Raw genomic sequence first — 19,212 nt, forward strand, 5'->3', positions numbered from 1 at the left:
CACCCCTGAGTCAATACTTTGTAGAAGCACCTTAGGCAGCAATTACAGCTGTGAGTCTTTCTGGGTAAGTCTCTAAGGAGGTTTCCACACATGGATTGCAACATTTGCCCATTCTTTTTTTCAAACTTCTTCAAGCACTGTGAAATTAGGTTGTTGATCATTGCTAGACAGCAATTTTCAGGTCTGGCCATAGATTCTCAAGGAGATTTAAGTCAAAACAGTAACTCGGCCACTCAGGAACGTTCACTGTCTTCTTGGTAAGCAACTCCAGTGTAGATTTGGCCTTGTGTTGTCGGTTATCCTTTACGGGATCAGTGTCCCTTATACGGGACGCTTGCTGCTCAACATGCGAAATGTGACTAGAATGGTGTCGTAAACAACAGAAAAGTTCCGGGACATAGACATGTCTTATATTGGCAGAAAGCTTACATTCTTGTTAATCTAACTGCAGTGTCCAATTTACAGTAGCTATTACAGCTAAAACATACCATGCTATTGTTTGAGGATAACAACAAAACACTTTTGTCACGGCAACTGGTTTAGTACATTCACCTCTGAAGGTAAATAATGTACTTAAATTCAGTAATCTTGCTCTGATTTGTCATCCTGAGGGTCCCAGAGATAAAATGTAGTGTAGTTTTGTTTGATAAAATCCATTTTTATATTCAAATGTAGGAACTGGGATCTACAGTTTGACCTCTGGCTCCACACCCACCCTGCCCGGCCAACTAGATGTGTGATGGTTAGTGTCTTTTCTGTAGGGAAGCTAATGATCCATCATGTATGGCATTCCTGGGAGTGTGCAAACTTAAATTTTTAGAATCATACATCACTGTCTTGCCTTTCTCTTGCATTTCAAACATGATGCAACAAAAACAATTATAGAAAATGCATGTTTTTTTGTTTGTATTATCGTTTACCAGATCTAATGTGTTATTTTCTCCTACATTAATTTGACATTTCCACAAACTTCAAAGTTTCATTTCAAATGATGTCAAGAATATGCATATCCTTGCTTCAGGTCCTGAGCTACAGTGCCTTGCAAAATTATTAATCTCCCTTGGTGTTATTCCTAACTTGTTTCAAAAATTCAAAAAAAAAAAAATAACAGAAAAGTGTTGCATGCATATGTATTCACCCCCTTTGCTATGAAGCCCCTAAATAAGATTTGGCGCAACCAATTACCTTCAGAAGTCACATAATTAGTTAAATAAAGTCAAGTGTCACATGATCTGTCACATGATCTCAGTATATATACACCTGTTCTGAAAGGCCCCAGAGTCTGCAACACCACTAAGCAAGGGGCACCACCAAGCAAGCGGCACCATGAAGTCCAAGGAGCTCTCCAAACAGGTCAGGGACAAAGTTGTGGAGAAGTACAGATCAGGGTTGGGTTATAAAAAAATATCAGAAATGTTGAACATCCCACGGAGCACCATTAAATCCATTATTAAAAAATTGAAAGAATATGGCATCACAACAAACCTGCCAAGAGAGGGCCGCCCACCAAAACTCATGGACCAGGCAAAAGGGGAATTAATCAGAGAGGCAACAAAGAGACCAAAGATAACCCTGAAGGAGCTACAAAGCTCCACAGCGGAGATTGGGGTATCTGTCCATAGGACCGCTTTAAGCCGTACACTCCACAGAGCTGGGTTTTACGGAAGAGTGGCCAGAAAAAAAGCCATTGCTTAAAGAAAATAATAAGCAAACACGTTTGGTGTTCACCAAAAGCCACGTGGGAGTCTCCCCAAACATATGTAAGAAGGTACTCTGGTCAGATGAGACTAAAATTGAGATTTTTGGCCATCAAGGAAAATGCTATGTCTGGCGCAAACCCAACACCTCTCATCACCCCGAGAACACCATCCCCACAGTGAAGCATGGTGGTGGCAGCATGATGCTGTGGGGATGTCTTTCATCAGCAGGGACTGGGAAACTGGTCAGAATTGAAGGAATGATGGATGGCGGTAAATACAGGTAAATTCTTGAGGGAAACCTGTTTCAGTCTTCCAAAGATTTGAGACCAGCAGGACAATGACCCTAAGCATACTGCTAAAACAACACTTGAGTGGTTTAAAGGGAAACATTTAAATGTCTTGGAATGGCCTAGTCAAAGCCCAGACCTCAATCCAATTGAGAATCTGTGGTACGACTTAAAGATTGCTGTACACCAGCGGAACCCATCCAACTTGAAGATGCTGGAGCAGTTTTACCTTGAAGAATGGGCAAAAATCCCAGTGGCTAGATGTGCCAAGCTTATAGAGACATACCCCAAGAGACTTGCAGCTGTATTGCTGCAAAAGGTGGCAATACAAAGTATTGACTTTGGGGGTGTGAATAGTTATGCACGTTCAAGTTTTCTGTTTTTTTTTTGGTCTTATTTCTTGTTTGTTTCACAATAACAAATATTTTGCATCTTCTAAGTGGTAGGTATGTTGTGTAAATCAAATGATACAAACCCCCCAAAAATCCATTTTAATTCCAGGTTGTAAGGCAACAAAATAGGAAAAATGCCAAGGGGGGTCAATACTTTCGTAAGCCACTGTACAGGCAGTTAGATTTGGGTATGTAATTTTAGCCGAATATTGAAAAAAAGGGTCCGATACTTAAGAGGTTATTGTCCTGCTGAAAGGTGAACTCATCTCCCAGTGTCTGTTGGAAAGCAAACTGAACCAGGTTTTCCTCTAGGATTTTTCCTGTGCTTAGCTCAATTCCATTTCTTTTTTATCCTGAAAAACTCCCCAGTCCTTAACAATTACAAGCATACCCATAACATGATGCAGCCACCACTATGCTTGAACATATGGAGAGTGGTACTCAGTAATGTGTTGTATTGGATTTGCCCCAAACATAACACTTTGTATTCAGGACAAAAAGTTAATTGCTTTGCCAAATTTATTGCAGTATTTTTTATATTTGTATTCTGTACAGGCTTCCTTTTTTTCACTCTGTCAATAGGCTAGTATTTTGGAGTAACTACAATAGTGTTGATCCATCCTCAGTTTTGTACTATCACAGACGTTAAACTTTGTAACTGTAAAGTCACAATTGGCCTCATGGTGAAATCCCTCATGGTGAAATGTCCTTCCTCTCCGGCAACTGAGTTAGGAAGGACGCCTGGATCTTTGTATTGACTCTGTGTATTAATACACCATCCAAAGTGTAATTAATAACTTCACCATGCTCAAAGGAATATTCAATGTCTGCTTTTTTTTAACCTATCTAACAATAGATGCCCTTCCTTGCAAGGCATTGGAAAACCTCCCTGGTCTTCGTGGTTGAATCTGTGTTTGAAATTCACTATTATTGCAACTTATTATGTGACTTGTTAAGCACATTTTTACTCCTGGACTTATTTAGGCTTGCCATAACAAGGTTGAATACTTATTGACTCAAGACATTTCAGCTTTTCATTTGTAATTAAAAACATAATTCCACTATGACATTATGGGGTATTGTGTGTAGGCCAGTGACCAAAAATCTAAATGTAAGCCATTTAAAATTCAGGCTGTAACACAACAAAATGTGGAAAAAGTCAAGAGGTATCAATACTTTCTGAAGGCACTGACCTACCATAGGGCAAACAGTAAGAGGTATTGCTTTTTTTGGTGTGTGTGAAAAGTAATTTCCTGCTAAATCCATGAATAAATATAAAATCTATCCTGGTGCCATGCTAGTGATTTGTTTTAGATTAAAATAAGGAAATCTCGAGGCTCATCAATATATTATGGCTCAGAGAGCTGTCCAGTTGATTTCCTTGCTCTGTCCATCCACCAGGAAGAGACAGAAATATCCTGAGAGATGAAAGAGGACCATCAAGATCTCCTCTGGTTGTAGGGAACAAAGTGGTTCAGAGAGACGAGTCTAGGCTTCAGACCTCAAACATCTTTAGCCACTGAAAGATAAGGAGACAGAAGATTAAAAGTTCAAGGATAGTTCTGGATAGTTCTGTGTTCGAAGATATATTGTCAATATCTGAGAAAGTGACGGAAGAGGAAAAATATAGACCTTGACGGTAGGAGGATGGGGAGAATGATGATGGAACTTTTCACTTTTAATTTAATCCCATTTTCTGTCAGTCAATCTGAAATTGGTTCCAGATTGGCACTGTTTCTCAAAGGTACACTGCCAGGTTGTCATTATTACTTGCAGAGGAATATGAAGTGCTCTGAAAGAAAGAGAGGGGAGGCAGAGATAGAGAGATAAGGAGAGGAAACTGAGAGACCGACATCAGGTAACCATGGAGATTGCTCACATAAGAACTAGTTTTCATGCTACGGATGCACTGCACCACTACTGTGTCCTCTTTCATTAACAGTACTGCCGTCTGCCGTGGACATCTACTGTTATTAACAATGAGCCTGTTGTGCAATGTAACTGAATTAGAGATTTGACTAGCAACTAAAAGGTACTTAAATTGTTTATGAAATGATTTAAGGAGAAAACTTTAAACCTGCCATGTAAGCTGTTTTCTCATGTGGTACTGCTGTATACCCATCTATACCCATCTGTTTGAACCGTGCGGCTGGTCTCCTCAAGAAAGATACAAAAACAGTGTGCCTATTCATATTCAAGGTCCTAGTCCTGTCGACTAATCCAATTCAGAGAATGCTTTGCAAGCACTGCCTCACATAATTGAATGAAGCATCCAGAATGCTGTCCTTCAGTAGTTATTTTACAGGTCGTTTTTTTTTTATGCAGGTAGTTATTTTGTACATACAGTGGGGGAAAAAAGTATTTAGTCAGCCACCAATTGTGCAAGTTCTCCCACTTAAAAAGATGAGAGAGGCCTGTAATTTTCATCATAGGTACACGTCAACTATGACAGACAAAATGAGAACTTTCTTTCCAGAAAATCACATTGTAGGATTTTTAATGAATTTATTTGCAAATTATGGTGGAAAATAAGTATTTGGTCAATAACAAAAGTTTCTCAATACTTTGTTATATACCCTTTGTTGGCAATGGGTATATATGTTATTGACCAAATACTTATTTTCCACCATAATTTGCAAATAAATTCATTAAAAATCCTACAATGTGATTTTCTGGAAAGAAAGTTCTCATTTTGTCTGTCATAGTTGACGTGTACCTATGATGAAAATTACAGGCCTCTCTCATCTTTTTAAGTGGGAGAACTTGCACAATTGGTGGCTGACTAAATACTTTTTTCCCCCACTGTATACTGCAGCTGGCTTAAGATGGATGAATCTCATCTGTCACAGCCTCTTGACAGGTCACGTCAAACCTGTGGTCACAGTGAGTCACAGCCTCTTGACAGGTCACGTCAACCTGTAGTCACAGTGAGTCACAGCCTCTTGACAGGTCACATCAACCTGTAGTCACAGTGAGTCACAGCCTCTTGACAGGTCACATCAACCTGTGGTCACAGTGAGTCACAGCCTCTTGACAGTTCACATCAACCTGTAGTCACAGTGAGCCACAGCCTCTTAACAGGTCACGTCAACCTGTGGTCACAGTGAGTCACAGCCTCTTGACAGGTCACGTCAACCTGTGGTCACAGTGAGTCACAGCCTCTTAACAGGTCACGTCAACCTGTGGTCACAGTGAGTCACAGCCTCTTGACAGGTCACGTCAACCTGTGGTCACAGTGAGTCACAGCCTCTTGACAGGTCACGTCAACCTGTGGTCACAGTGAGTCACAGTATGTACTGTAAGCCCAGAATGGCCCATAAGGCAGGAGGATCTCCTGTTTCTGTAGCGCCAGGCAGCTTGCTGTACAAGTACAGGGCACTAGTCTGTCGCAGGGCTTTACCCCCAATCCATCTCCTTAATGCTGAGTGCCAAGCAAAGAGGCATATGTTAGTCTTTGGATGACTCGACCGGGGATCTAACTCCCAACCTTCCTTTCAAACTCCCAACCTTCCGATCACCTTGCTTTCCACAGAATAATCAGATTTGTCTATGGAAGTCTTTGTCATAGCAGACTGTTCTGTTAAGGGTGGGTCAGGCACAGTCAAATGACCATTTCCTCTCATACTGTGAGTCAAATGACCATTTCCTCTCATACTATGAGCCAAATGACCATTTCCTCGCATATTGTGAGCCAAATGACCATTTCCTCTCATACTGTGAGCCAAATGACCATTTCCTCTCATACTGTGAGTCATTCCAAAACATGGAAACACACTTGGTTATATAATACTACTGTACTGTCGCTACATGGCTTAGTGGTCTTCATTTCATAATTACATTATTTCACTCATAGATTAAGAAATAAAGAGTGAGGACTTCGAGGGAATTCATAATTAGTGTTTTCATATCCTGAGGTCTGGATGGGGTCTGTGGAACACAAAAACTCAAATTGGCCTGGCCATCAAAGGGGCGGTCGAAGCGGACAACTTTAATTACTCAGCCCAACTGAGGGAGACTCACCCAGCGGCCACAATAAGGGAATGGGTGGAGAACAAGAGTGTAAAGGACTGTGAAGTTTAATGGCTGCAGAAATTATGAAAAGAGACTTACCAAAAAAAAACTGTTAATTAAAGAGAAACATGTACAACAGTGTCTGTGTTTGGTTCAGGCGCAGGAGATCTGGCACATAGGGGCAGCAATTGACTACCCAGACCAGTCACCAGCAGAGCCACAGCCAATACTGCTGTTGGAAATCATGCTATTTCCCCACTTTGTACTTTCGAACAGAGCCAAATCGTGTTTGATATGTCCCGCGGAGTCACTATATGCGTAAAGCCACAGAGCCATTTGCCTGACGGCAGTTGGACGTTTATTTGATCATTAAAAAAAATCATTTGTCATGGAACTTCATGGAGAATGGAGAGGAACCAGTGATGTGGCCGGTGACACTTTGCTTCTTGAAAGTCCAATATCTTGAAAAGATGACTGATGACATGCAAAACATTCTGGGACTGTATCAACAGTGGACTAATAAAAAATAAAAAAAATGCCACAAAAATAGTTTTTGAGTGGGTTTTCCCTTTAACAAGTGATATACGCTCTGGAATTCAAAGGTCTGCCAATGCTACAGACTGCAGAGGACTAATAACATGGCGTTCTCAATACATGTAACAAACCATCCAAGCTACCTTTTGAAATATAGAACCTTTTCTCTCTCTCTATCTCTTGCAGCAAAACAATATCATAAAAAAGCTCCAGTCGATGAAAGCTGTGGTTGAAAGTGGCTCTGACTGGCTGGCTGCAGCTCGTTAGGCGCTTGGCTCCTCTAATTGCCTGTTCCAGCTTAGCCTCGTTAGGGCCGTGCAATCAGACGAGTCATGTTTTCCCAACGCATTTTCTGCCCGCGTCAGATTTTTAAAAAAGGGAGAGCTGTTACAAACATTTTCCTGGCAGGCAGATCAGCCACCTAATCTCCAGTCATCTGTCTAAGAACAGGTGGGTAGAACAGGGCAAAGGGAAACCCCAAGCTCCTAGGGACCAGTGCCAAGGAATCAGATATCCTTTTCTACCCCTCCACTCCAATCTACTGGCTGATCCTACTTCCATTCATGTTAAATAAATATCATATAAGATCCAGAGGAGGCTGGTGGGAGGAGCTATAGGAGGACAGGATCATTGTAATGTCTGGAATGGAATAAATGGAATGGTATCAAACACATCACAGATATGGAAACCACATGTTTGACTCCGTTCTATACATTCCATTCCAGCTATTACAATGAGCCCGTCCTCCTATAGCTCCTCCCACCAGCCTCCACTGATAAGATCATATGTGATTTGAAAGGTAACAGGTGTTTGCAGAACCCATACTGCATATAGCCATATGTGTTTTCCAGTAACCATCACTCTTGTTCACACCAATCAGTTTAGTTCGATGGAATTACAGGAATCGATGCCAAAGTAGGTTAATTAAAAATGAGATCCAGTTAGTGAATGTATCTCTTCATATGGATACAGAATGAGTATGGACCCAGAGAGTATGTGACCAAAGCGCTTAGTCGGCAGTATTCTATGAATAATATAATGTGTGATGTCCATATGATTCCAGGACCCTGTACTTAGCTCACATTTATGAGTCGGTATCAACAGGAACAGTTCTGCCCATTCTTAATATCAGATAGCACTATGCATAACCATGCCCTGCAATAGACTAGCGTTCTGTCCAGGGGGTGTACTTGTACATCAAGCTGCCTCACGCTACAGAAACAGGAGATAGGGTACTCCTAGTCAGGCCTGCTGGCAATCAGCTGACTGACCAATTGACGAATGTATGTATCCATTACACATGTGATGTGGTTTATAGACACTCTAATTATACTACATATATCTGTATGGTGGAATGCTGCCCAGAGATGCACCGTATGTCCAAAGTAAAGTGAATTCAACCTCATTCCCAACATCTCTCTCTCTCTCTCTCTCTCTCTCTCTCTCTCTCTCTCTCTCTCTCTCTCTCTCTCTCTCTCTCTCTCTCTCTCTCTCTCTCTCTCTCTCTCTCTCTCTCTCTCTCTCTCTCTCTCTCTCTCTCGCTCTCTCTCTCTCTCGCTCTCTCTCTCTCTCTCTCTCTCTCTCTCTCTCTCTCTCTCTCTCTCTCTCTCTCTCTCTGGATTTCATTAGAGTATTGTACACAGTTCCCCAAACATCCTCATTAAAACCAACATGTCTGTCTTACAAGTGTGTGTGAAGTATTAAATTAATTACACATGAGCGCAAACGTATTAAGAAAATGTATGAGGTTCAAGCGTTAAATACGCATGAGTGCAAATGTATTAGGAAAATGTATAGGCTTTAAGCTGATCTGCATGGCTGTTGTTTAAGTTTTCCCATGTAACATGAGCACAACAAAGTGCATGACAAAAATAATTATTCAGAGAGTTAGCTAGGTCACAAATTACAGCACACGCTTTACAAAAGCACTTGCCGAAATTATTATTTTGAAAGCATTCCATGGCATTTTCGTTTTCTCGTCTTTCTTTCAAGCCTAATCAGTGTGTCATCTAGGGCAAGCTGAGAGCCGCTGAAATTCTCTAATCTGTCAATTAAGCCTATTAACATTTTCTATCCAAAGTTATCGCTGTGCTTGAAATAACAATGGTTATTGGTGCGAGGCGGGGGCTGTGGGGTTGCAGCAGGTAGGCCGGGGAGGGGAGGGGAGAGTTAGGGGGGTTCCCAGAATACTGATAATGAAATCCATTCCAATGAAATACAGATTGCTGACATGACTGCAGCTAATTAAATTAGAGAGGGGAAAGAGATTGATACTTCTGGTCTTTCTAGTGTAGTATCCTGATTTCAGACAACATACACTATATCACTAATTACAACCAGACAGGTACAGGGCCATCTTCTCACTGTCCTCTCCCCTGCTGTTCTCCTCTCTCTCTCTCTCTCTCTCTCTCTCTCTCTCTCTCTCTCTCTCTCTCTCTCTCTCTCTCTCTCTCTCTCTCTCTCTCTCTCTCTCTCTCTCTCTCTCTCTCTCTCTCTCCTCTCTCTCTCTCTCTCTCTCTCTCTCTCTCTCTCTCTCTCTCTCTCTCTCTCTCTCTCTCTCTCTCTCTCTCTCTCTCTCTCTCTCTCTCTCTCTCTCTCTCTCTCTCTCTCTCTATAACTCTCTCTCTCTCTCGCATGCCAAATAAAATCAGAGTATCTTTAGAGGTGGTACTGTACAGAGTATATTTAGAGGTGGTACTGTACAGAGTATATTTAGAGGTGGTACTGTACAGAGTATATTTAGAGGTGGTACTGTACAGAGTATATTTAGAGGTGGTACTTTACAGAGTATATTTAGAGGTGGTACTGTACAGAGTATATTTAGTGGTACTGTACAGAGTATCTTTAGAGGTGGTACTTTACAGAGTATATTTAGAGGTGGTACTGTACAGAGTATATTTAGAGGTGGTACTGTACAGAGTATCTTTAGAGGTGGTACTTTACAGAGTATATTTAGAGGTGGTACTGTACAGAGTAAATTTAGAGGTGGTAATGTACAGACTATCTTTAGAGGTGGTACTGTACAGAGTATATTTAGAGGTGGTACTGTACAGAGTATCTTTAGAGGTGGTACTTTACAGAGTATATTTAGAGGTGGTACTGTACATAGTATATTTAGTGGTACTGTACAGAGTATATTTAGAGGTGGTACTTTATAGAGTATCTTTAGTGGTGGTACTGTGCAGAGTATATTTAGAGGTGGTACTTTACATAGTATATTTAGAAGTGGTACTGTACAGAGTATATTTAGAGGTGGTACTGTACAGAGTGTCTTTAGAGCTGGTACTGTACAGTGTATCTTTAGAAGTGGTACTGTACAGAGTATCTTTAGAGGTGGTACTGTACAGAGTATCTTTAGAGGTGATACTGTACAGAGTATATTTAGAGGTGGTACTGTACAAAGTGTCTTTAGAGGTGGTACTGTACAGAGTGTCTTTGGTGGTGGTACTGTACATAGTGTCTTTAGAGGTGGTACTGTACAGAGTATCTTTAGAAGTGGTACTGTACAGAGTATCTTTAGAGGTGGTACTTTACAGAGTATCTTTAGAGGTGGTACTGTACAGAGTATCTTTAGAAGTGGTACTGTACAGAGTATATTTAGAGGTGGTACTTTACAGAGTATATTTAGAGGTGGTACTGTACAGAGTATCTTTAGAAGTGGTACTGTACAGAGTATATTTAGAGGTGGTACTGTACAGAGTATCTTTAGAGGTGGTACTTTACAGAGTATCTTTAGAGGTGGTACTGTACAGAGTGTCTTTAGAGGTGGTACTTTACAGAGTATCTTTAGAAGTGGTACTGTACAGAGTATCTTTAGAGGTGGTACTGTACATAGTGTCTTTAGAGGTGGTACTTTACAGAGTATCTTTAGAAGTGGTACTGTACAGAGTATCTTTAGTGGTGGTACTGTACAGAGTATATTTAGAGGTGGTACTTTACATAGTATATTTAGAAGCGGTACTGTACAGAGTATCTTTAGAGGTGGTACTGTACAGAGTGTCTTTAGAGGTGGTACTGTACATAGTGTCTTTAGAGGTGGTACTTTACAGAGTATCTTTAGAGGTGGTACTGTACAGAGTATCTTTAGAGGTGGTACTGTACATAGTGTCTTTAGAGGTGGTACTTTACAGAGTATCTTTAGAAGTGGTACTGTACAGAGTATATTTAGAGGTGGTACTGTACAGAGTATCTTTAGAAGTGGTACTGTACAGACTATATTTAGAGGTGGTACTGTATAGAGTATCTTTAGAAGTGGTACTGTACAGTGTATCTATAGAGGAGGTACTGTACAGAGTATCTTTAGAGGTGGTACTGTACAGAGTATCTTTAGAAGTGGTACTGTACAGTGTATCTTTAGAGGTGGTACTGTACAGAGTATCTTTAGAAGTGGTACTGTACAGAGTGTCTTTAGAGGTGGTACTGTACAGAGGATCTTTAGAGGTGGTACTGTACAGAGTATCTTTAGAAGTGGTACTGTACAGAGTAAATTTAGAGGTGGTACTTTACAGAGTATATTTAGAGGTGGTACTGTACAGAGTATCTTTAGAAGTGGTACTGTACAGAGTATATTTAGAGGTGGTACTGTAAAGAGTATCTTTAGAGGTGGTACTTTACAGAGTATCTTTAGAGGTGGTACTGTACAGAGTGTCTTTAGAGGTGGTACTGTACAGAGTATCTTTAGAGGTGGTACTGTACAGAGTATCTTTAGAGGTGGTACTGTACATAGTGTCTTTAGAGGTGTTACTTTACAGAGTATCTTTAGAAGTGGTACTGTACAGAGTATCTTTAGAAATGGTACTGTACAGAGTGTCTTTAGAGGAGGTACTGTACAGAGGATCTTTAGAGGTGGTTCTTTACAGAGTATATTTAGAGGTGGTACTGTACAGAGTATCTTTAGAAGTGGTACTGTAGAGAGTATATTTAGAAGTGGTACTGTACAGAGTATCTTTAGAAATGGTACTGTACAGAGTGTCTTTAGAGGTGGTACTGTACAGAGTGTCTTTAGAGGTGGTACTGTACAGATTATATTTAGAGGTGGTACTTTACAGAGTGTCTTTAGAGGTGGTACTGTACAGAGTATATTTAGAGGTGGTACTGTACATAGTGTCTTTAGAGGTGGTACTTTACAGAGTATATTTAGAGGTGGTACTGTACAGAGTATCTTTAGAGGTGGTACTGTACATAGTATCTTTAGAGGAGGTACTGTACAGAGGATCTTTAGAGGTGGTTCTTTACAGAGTATATTTAGAGGTGGTACTTTACAGAGTATCTTTAGAGGTGGTACTGTACAGTGTATCTTTAAAAGTGGTACTGTACATAGTATCTTTAGAGGTCTTACTGTACAGAGTATCTTTAGAAGTGGTACTGTACAGAGTATATTTAGAGGAGGTACTGTACAGAGGATCTTTAGAAGTGGTTCTTTACAGAGTATCTTTAGAGGTGGTACTGTACAGAGTATCTTTAGAGGTGGTACTGTATAGAGTGTCTTTAGAGGTGGTACTTTACAGAGTATATTTAGAGGTGGTACTTTACATAGTATATTTAGAGGAGGTACTGTACAGAGGATCTTTAGAAGTGGTACTGTACAGAGTAGCTTTAGAGGTGGTACTGTACAGAGTATCTTTAGAGGTGGTACTGTACAGAGTGTCTTTAGAGGTGGTACTGTACAGAGTGTCTTTAGAGGTGGTACTGTACAGAGTGTCTTTAGAGGTGGTACTGTACAGAGGATCTTTAGAGGTGGTACTGTACAGAGTATCTTTAGAGGTGGTACTGTACAGAGGATCTTTAGAGGTGGTACTTTATAGAGTATCTTTAGTGGTGGTACTGTACAGAGTATCTTTAGAGGTGGTACTGTACAGAGTGTCTTTAGAGGTGGTACTGTACAGAGGATCTTTAGAGGTGGTACTTTATAGAGTATCTTTAGAGGTGGTACTTTACAGTGTATAGTGAGATTGTGAAACTCCTCTGGTTAGTCTAGACTGTGTCAATATGTACTTATTAGCTGTGTCAATATGCACGCAACTGTGTTCCCATCAGAATGGCAGACCAACTTTTGAACAGACTTCATGTATTTTTGTCCCAGAAAAGAAACAATTGATCGATGATTGTTATGATTGCGTCACCAGTACTGTTTGAGACTAATACTACATTGACTCATTGGCAGAAAGTACAGTCTAACTAACTGTATCTCTCCCTGTCGCTCCATTTCTCTGGACAGGTGAATGTGTTCCTGTCCTTTGTGGTTCCCATGGTAGCCATATCTGTTCTGAACGGGGTCATCGCCAGTCAGCTGCTGCGTATGTTCAGAGAGAAGCAGCAGGACAACCGCATCTGCATTGTCGAGGGCAACCCTACCATGCTGAGTGTTGCTGTGGAGCCAAACCGCACTCAGTCGCTGCGTCATGGAGTCATGGTTCTACGTGAGTATACAATGCTCAATTCTACGCACGCACACACATACACACAACTATTCCTTTAACTGGCAAAAATGCTTACACGTGTCCGTTTGTATGCTTGTATGAACTACAAAATGCAGAAGAGAAGTCCACTATCTGACTGTGTGTCATTAGACATTAGAAGATGGGGTCTCAACTACTGTGAGATGGCGCCCATTCAGCCTGAGCCAGCATCACTCTCCCTATCTCTAAACCCATTCCATTAGCACTCCATTATAGGACACACTATCTAAGAGAGAAAACCAGCAACCCACTGCCAGGTTTTTTATTAAGGTTGAATAAATCCTTTTCATTGATGCACCAAAAAGGAGAATAGTATCACACAGCTTTCTCCATCTGCTGTGGGCGGCTAGTTGGCTACACACATGACCAAAGCTTCAAAGGACAAGTTAACATCCTTCAACTCCTGATTACCATAACAATAGTATGGAGTAGTTTCTTTATGACAGGCGTCAGGCTGCATGCGTTATTAGCACAATGCCTCATCCTCCTAGAGTGGAGGATGGGGCAGACGCCACTCAGTGATCACATGCACTTGAAACAGTAGTGGGCAATAATCCTTTTAGTGAATTCAATGCCCACTGATAAATGAATGAAAAGGGAACATTTCTAGAAAAACAGCTGTATACACTCCCCTGTGTATTTATTTGGACTGTCACGAGTTGCTAAGCCAGAACCCAGAAGCAGACCAGGACAAGGTAAGTTGAAACGAAGGTGAGTGTTTATTTACAAGTTCAAGAGTGATGCTGAATAATCCAGGGAACAGAGCGGGCGGCGTTGATTAGTTGTTGGGGGTGCAGTGGTTGATCCCATCCTGGGTCGGCAGCCGCCGACCACCAGGCAGAGGTTGGATGAAGGTTCCGGACGGGTGACTGCAGATGGAACAAAACGGGGGTAAGTAAGCAACAAACCAACAAGGTGCAAAAACAACAAAACTAACGCTAGGCTCTAAGACTGATACTCTGGTAAACCTACTGTTCATGGCTAACGATCCGGCAGGGAATGGATGTTAGGCCAGAGCCTAAGAAGGGTGATGATCAGGACCAGGTGTGCAGATTGCTGATGGGATGCAGGTGCGGAAATCAAGAGAGCTCCCGGAGCGTTCCCGAACCCTCGGGAAACTGGAGATCACGAACAGAAAAACTAGTCACCAGACAGGACCCGACTCAGACTGCCGGGATCGTTACAGTACCCCCCCTCCGGCGAACGCCACCGGGCGGACTCCCGGAGCGCCAGGATGGAGGCGGTAGAAGTCACTGATGAGGTCAGCATCTAGGACCTGTCGCCGCGGAATCCAACTCCTCTCTTCAGGACCATACCCCTCCCAGTCCACGAGATACTGGAAACCCCGGCCCCGCCGTCTGGAATCCATGATGCGACGCACCGTGTAGGCAGGACCACCTCCGATCATCCGAGGAGGAGGAGGAGGAGGCGGAGGAGGCAACAGAGGACTGAGGAAAACAGGCTTGAGGCAGGAGACATGAAAGGTGGGATGGACTCTGAGCGTCCTCGGGAGTTTGAGTCGAACTGCCACCGGATTGATCACCTTCTCCACCACAAACGGACCAATGAACCCGGTAACAACTTCCTAGACTCAGTCCGTAACGGAAGATCCCGTGTGGCCAACCAGACCCTATCTCCGATGGAATAGGTGGAGGCGGGGATCCGGCGACGATTCGCCTGGAGCTGATACCGGTCCGAAACTCTAAGGAGTGCCTTTCTGGCCCGATGCCAGGTCCGGTGGCAACGACGAATATGGGCCTGAACAGAAGGCACTGAGAGCTCCTTCTCCTGAGAAGGGAACAGGGGAGGTTGGTAGCCATACAGGCACTGGAAGGGAGACATCCCAGTGGCAGATGTAGGGAGAGTATTGTGGGCATACTCAACCCAAGGCAACTGAGAGACCCAGGAGGTGGGGTTGGAAGAGACCAGGCAGCGTAGCGTGGATTCCATCTTCTGGTTGGCTCTCTCCGCCTGACCATTGGATTGGGGGTGAAAACCAGATGTGAGACTGACTGTAGCTCCAATGGCCAAACAGAAGGACTTCCAGACAGCAGAGGTAAACTGAGGGCCACGGTCGGAAACGATATCACTGGGCAAACCGTGGACCCTGAAAACCTCCCTAACCAGGATCTCGGACGTCTCCGAGGCAGAGGGAAGCTTGGCAATTGGCACAAAGTGGGCGAACTTGCTGAATCTGTCCACGATAGTCAGAACGACCGTGTTCCCCTCAGAAGCGGGCAACCCAGTGACGAAGTCCAGGGCCAGATGCGACCATGGTCGCCGGGGAATAGGAAGGGGGTGAAGTAGTCCAGAGCTGGGCCGATTGGTACTCTTATTCTGCGCACACACTGGACAGGCAGCAACAAAACCCCGAGTATCCTCGGCCATGGCAGGCCACCAAAAACGTCTGCGAAGAAACGCCATTGTCCGAGCCACGCCAGGGTGACAAGCCATCTTGCTGGCGTGGGACCATTTGAGACAGCAGGACGAACCGACTCAGGCACAAACAACCGACCGGGTGGACCGTTACCGGGACCGGGCTGAGTCCGAAGGGCCGCCAGCACCTCCTCCTCAATCTTCCACATAACTGCTCCCACGAGCGCAGTTCCGGGGGAGAATTGTCTCGGTCTTGGACCCACTCTCCTCCGTCTTGGAGAACATCCGGGACAAGGCGTCCGCCTTGCCGTTCTTAGATCCAGGTCGGAACGTCAGGGAAAACTTGAATCGTCCGAAAAACAACGCCCACCTGGCCTGAACGGGAGTTGAGACGTTTAGCCGATTGCACGTAAGCAAGATTCTTGTGGTCAGTCCAGACAATAAACGGTTGCTCCGCCCCCCCTCCAACCAGTGGCGCCCCTCCTCCAAGGCAAGTTTCACCGCGAGAAGCTCCCGGTTACCCACATCGTAATTCCTCTCCGCAGGCGAAAGGCGACGAGAGTAGTAGGCGCAGGGATGGAGTTTACTGTCCGTGGAGCATCGCTGCGACAGGATGGCGCCAACTCCCACATCAGACGCGTCCACTTCAACGACGAACTGACGGGCCGTGTCCGGTTGAGAGAGAATCGGTGCGTTGGTGAATCGCCTCTTCAAATCCAGAAACGCTCGATCCGCCTCCGGATTCCACTTGAAGGTCCTGATACTGGAAGTCAAGGCAGTTAACGGAGCGGCCACACGGCTGTAATCCCGGATGAATCTGCGGTAGAAATTCGCAAACCCCAAAAATCTCTGGAGCTGCAATCTCGTACCGGGCTGGGCCCATTCCAGAACCGCTCTAACCTTCTCCTGGTCCATCCTAATCTCTCCCCTGGAGATGATGTACCCGAGAAAGGATGTCGTGTGGGCGTGAAACTCGCACTTCTCGGCCTTCACGAACAGGCGATTCTCCAACAATCGCTGCAGAACCTGCCGGACATGCTGGACGTGGTCGGAAGGTTCCTTCGAGAAGATCAGAATGTCATCCAGGTAAACAAACACAAAGAGACCGATCATATCTCTCAGGACGTCGTTCACCATACTCTGGAATACCGCTGGAGCATTGGTCAGTCCAAACGGCATCACCTGATACTCGAAGTGACCCATCGGTGTATTGAAACCCGTCAACCACTCGTCCCCCTCTCTGATCCGGACCATGTGATACGCATTGCGTAGGTCTAGCTTGGTGAACACCGTAGCACCTGTAAGGAGAATCCGTTGGAGGAACACCCTGTTTCATCCTCTCCTTCTAATCAGGGGCAATTCAGACCTGGGAAAACCAGGTGAGTGCAAAAAGGTAGAAATAAAAAACAGAAGGTCGCCCTCCAGGACCAGGATTGAAGAACCCTGCTGTAAGGAGTCGAAGGCAGAACTCATCAAGGGCAGGGGATACTTGTTCTTGACCGTGATGTCATTCAACCCCCGATAATCAATACACGGTCGAAGAGAGCCATCCTTCTTACCCACAAAGAAGAATCCTGCCCCCAGGGGTGATGACGAGGACGAACGAGACCAGCAGCTAGGGACTCCTTGATGTAGGTCTCCAAAGCCTCACGTTCAGGTCGGGAGATACTGTATAACCTTCCCTTGGGGTAGACAGCTCCAGGGAACAGGTTGATGGCACAATCATATGGTCGGTGGGGAGGGAGTGACAGAGCCTTCTGCTTACTGAAAACTTCCCCCAAATCGTGATATGTCTCGGGGAACCAGGGACAAATCTGGGGGGTTTAGCCTCAATCACCTGACTGGGAACCGAATGGGGGCAGGCAGTCTTGAGACAGTTAGCATGACAATCAAGGCTCCAACTCGTTACCTTGCCCGTCACCCAATCGAACGTGGGATTGTGTTCCTTCAGCCAGGGGTATCCAAGGACCAGAGGAACCTGGGAAGACGGCAGAATGAAGAATGAAATCATCTCAGAATGATTCCCCGACAACCGCATCTTAACCGGTTCAGTCCTCATCGTGATACGTGCCAGACTACTGCCGTCCAGAGTGGTAGCTTCAATGGCTTCCGGCAATTGCTCCTTGGAAAGCCCCAGCTGTTCCACCAACTCGGCATCTAGAAAGCTTCCATCGGCACCTGAATCGATAAAAGCGTTAATCGCTAAGCTCTGATTCCTGTTCATAAGGGTAGCCGGGAAACGGGGTCTGACAGAGGTATTGAGAGGTCGAAACTGGCTCGCTAAAAGTCCTCCCAACTTTAGCGAGCCGCGCAGTTTGACGACCCGACTGGAACCTGAGAAGCTGATCGGTTGGACGGAGCCCATTGCTTCTCCCTCCTTCGCTCTCGGACTCGATTATCCACCCGAATAGACAAGGCTACCAAGCTGTCCAGGTCACTAGACTCCGGATAGGAGATCAACTCATCCTTGAGCTGCTCCGACAGACCCTGGTAAAAGGCCGCTTGCAGAGCCTCCTCATTCCACCCACTCTCCACAGCCAACGTCTTGAACTCGATCACGAAGTCGGCCACGCTGCGAGTTCCTTGGCGAAGCGAAAACAGGCGCCTAGCTGCGTCCCTCCCTCGGACGGAATGGTCGAAGAGCTTCCTCATCTCGGCCGTGAACCCCTGGTATGAAGCCATGCAGGGATCCTGTCGTTCCCAAACGGCTGAAGCCCACTCCAGCGCTCGACCACGCAGCAACTCAATCACAAAGGCTATCCTAGCCTTGTCTGTGGCATAAGAGTAGGGCTGTAGATCGAACACTAATCCACACTGCATAAGGAAGGAACGGCATCTTCCCAGCTCCCCCTCATATTTATCCGGTGTCGGAACCTTGGGCTCACGGAAGGACACAGCTTCAGAAGCGGCAGGCGAGATGGGTGAAACCGGTAGTGGATCTTCCACCGGACACTTGCGTTGGTTCTGGACCTCCGTCAGACCGGTAGAAAGGTTCCGAACTGACAACGCGATCTCCTGTAGTACCGTGCTATGATGGCCCAACATCTTCTCCTGCTGGGTAATGGCATGGCGAACAGAGTCCAGGTCCGCTGGGTTCATTACTGGCCGGATCGTTCTGTCACGAGTTGCTAAGCCAGAACCCAGAAGCAGACCAGGACAAGGTAAGTTGAAACGAAGGTGAGTGTTTATTTACAAGTTCAAGAGTGATGCTGAATAATCCAGGGAACAGAGCGGGCGGCGTTGATTAGTTGTTGGGGGTGCAGTGGTTGATCCCATCCTGGGTCGGCAGCCGCCCGACCACCAGGCAGAGGTTGGATGAAGGTTCCGGACGGGTGACTGCAGATGGAACAAAACGGGGGTAAGTAAGCAACAAACCAACAAGGTGCAAAAACAACAAAACTAACGCTAGGCTCTAAGACTGATACTCTGGTAAACCTACTGTTCATGGCTAACG

General features: G+C 44.6%; 1 protein-coding gene across 1 annotated transcript in view; it reads left to right on the forward strand.

Annotated features, from left to right (window-relative positions):
- The window catches only part of LOC121546563 (neurotensin receptor type 1-like), a 53,406-nt gene that overhangs the window by 21,482 nt on the left and 12,712 nt on the right, over positions 1-19,212 (forward strand). Inside the window, exon 2 of the mRNA XM_041857816.1 lies at positions 13,142-13,343. Within this exon, the coding sequence (XP_041713750.1) occupies positions 13,142-13,343 (202 nt within the window). The remainder of the gene's footprint in view (positions 1-13,141; positions 13,344-19,212) is intronic.

This window comes from Coregonus clupeaformis, chromosome 30 (assembly GCF_020615455.1).
Source record: "Coregonus clupeaformis isolate EN_2021a chromosome 30, ASM2061545v1, whole genome shotgun sequence".
NCBI classification, from domain to species: Eukaryota; Metazoa; Chordata; class Actinopteri; order Salmoniformes; family Salmonidae; genus Coregonus; species Coregonus clupeaformis.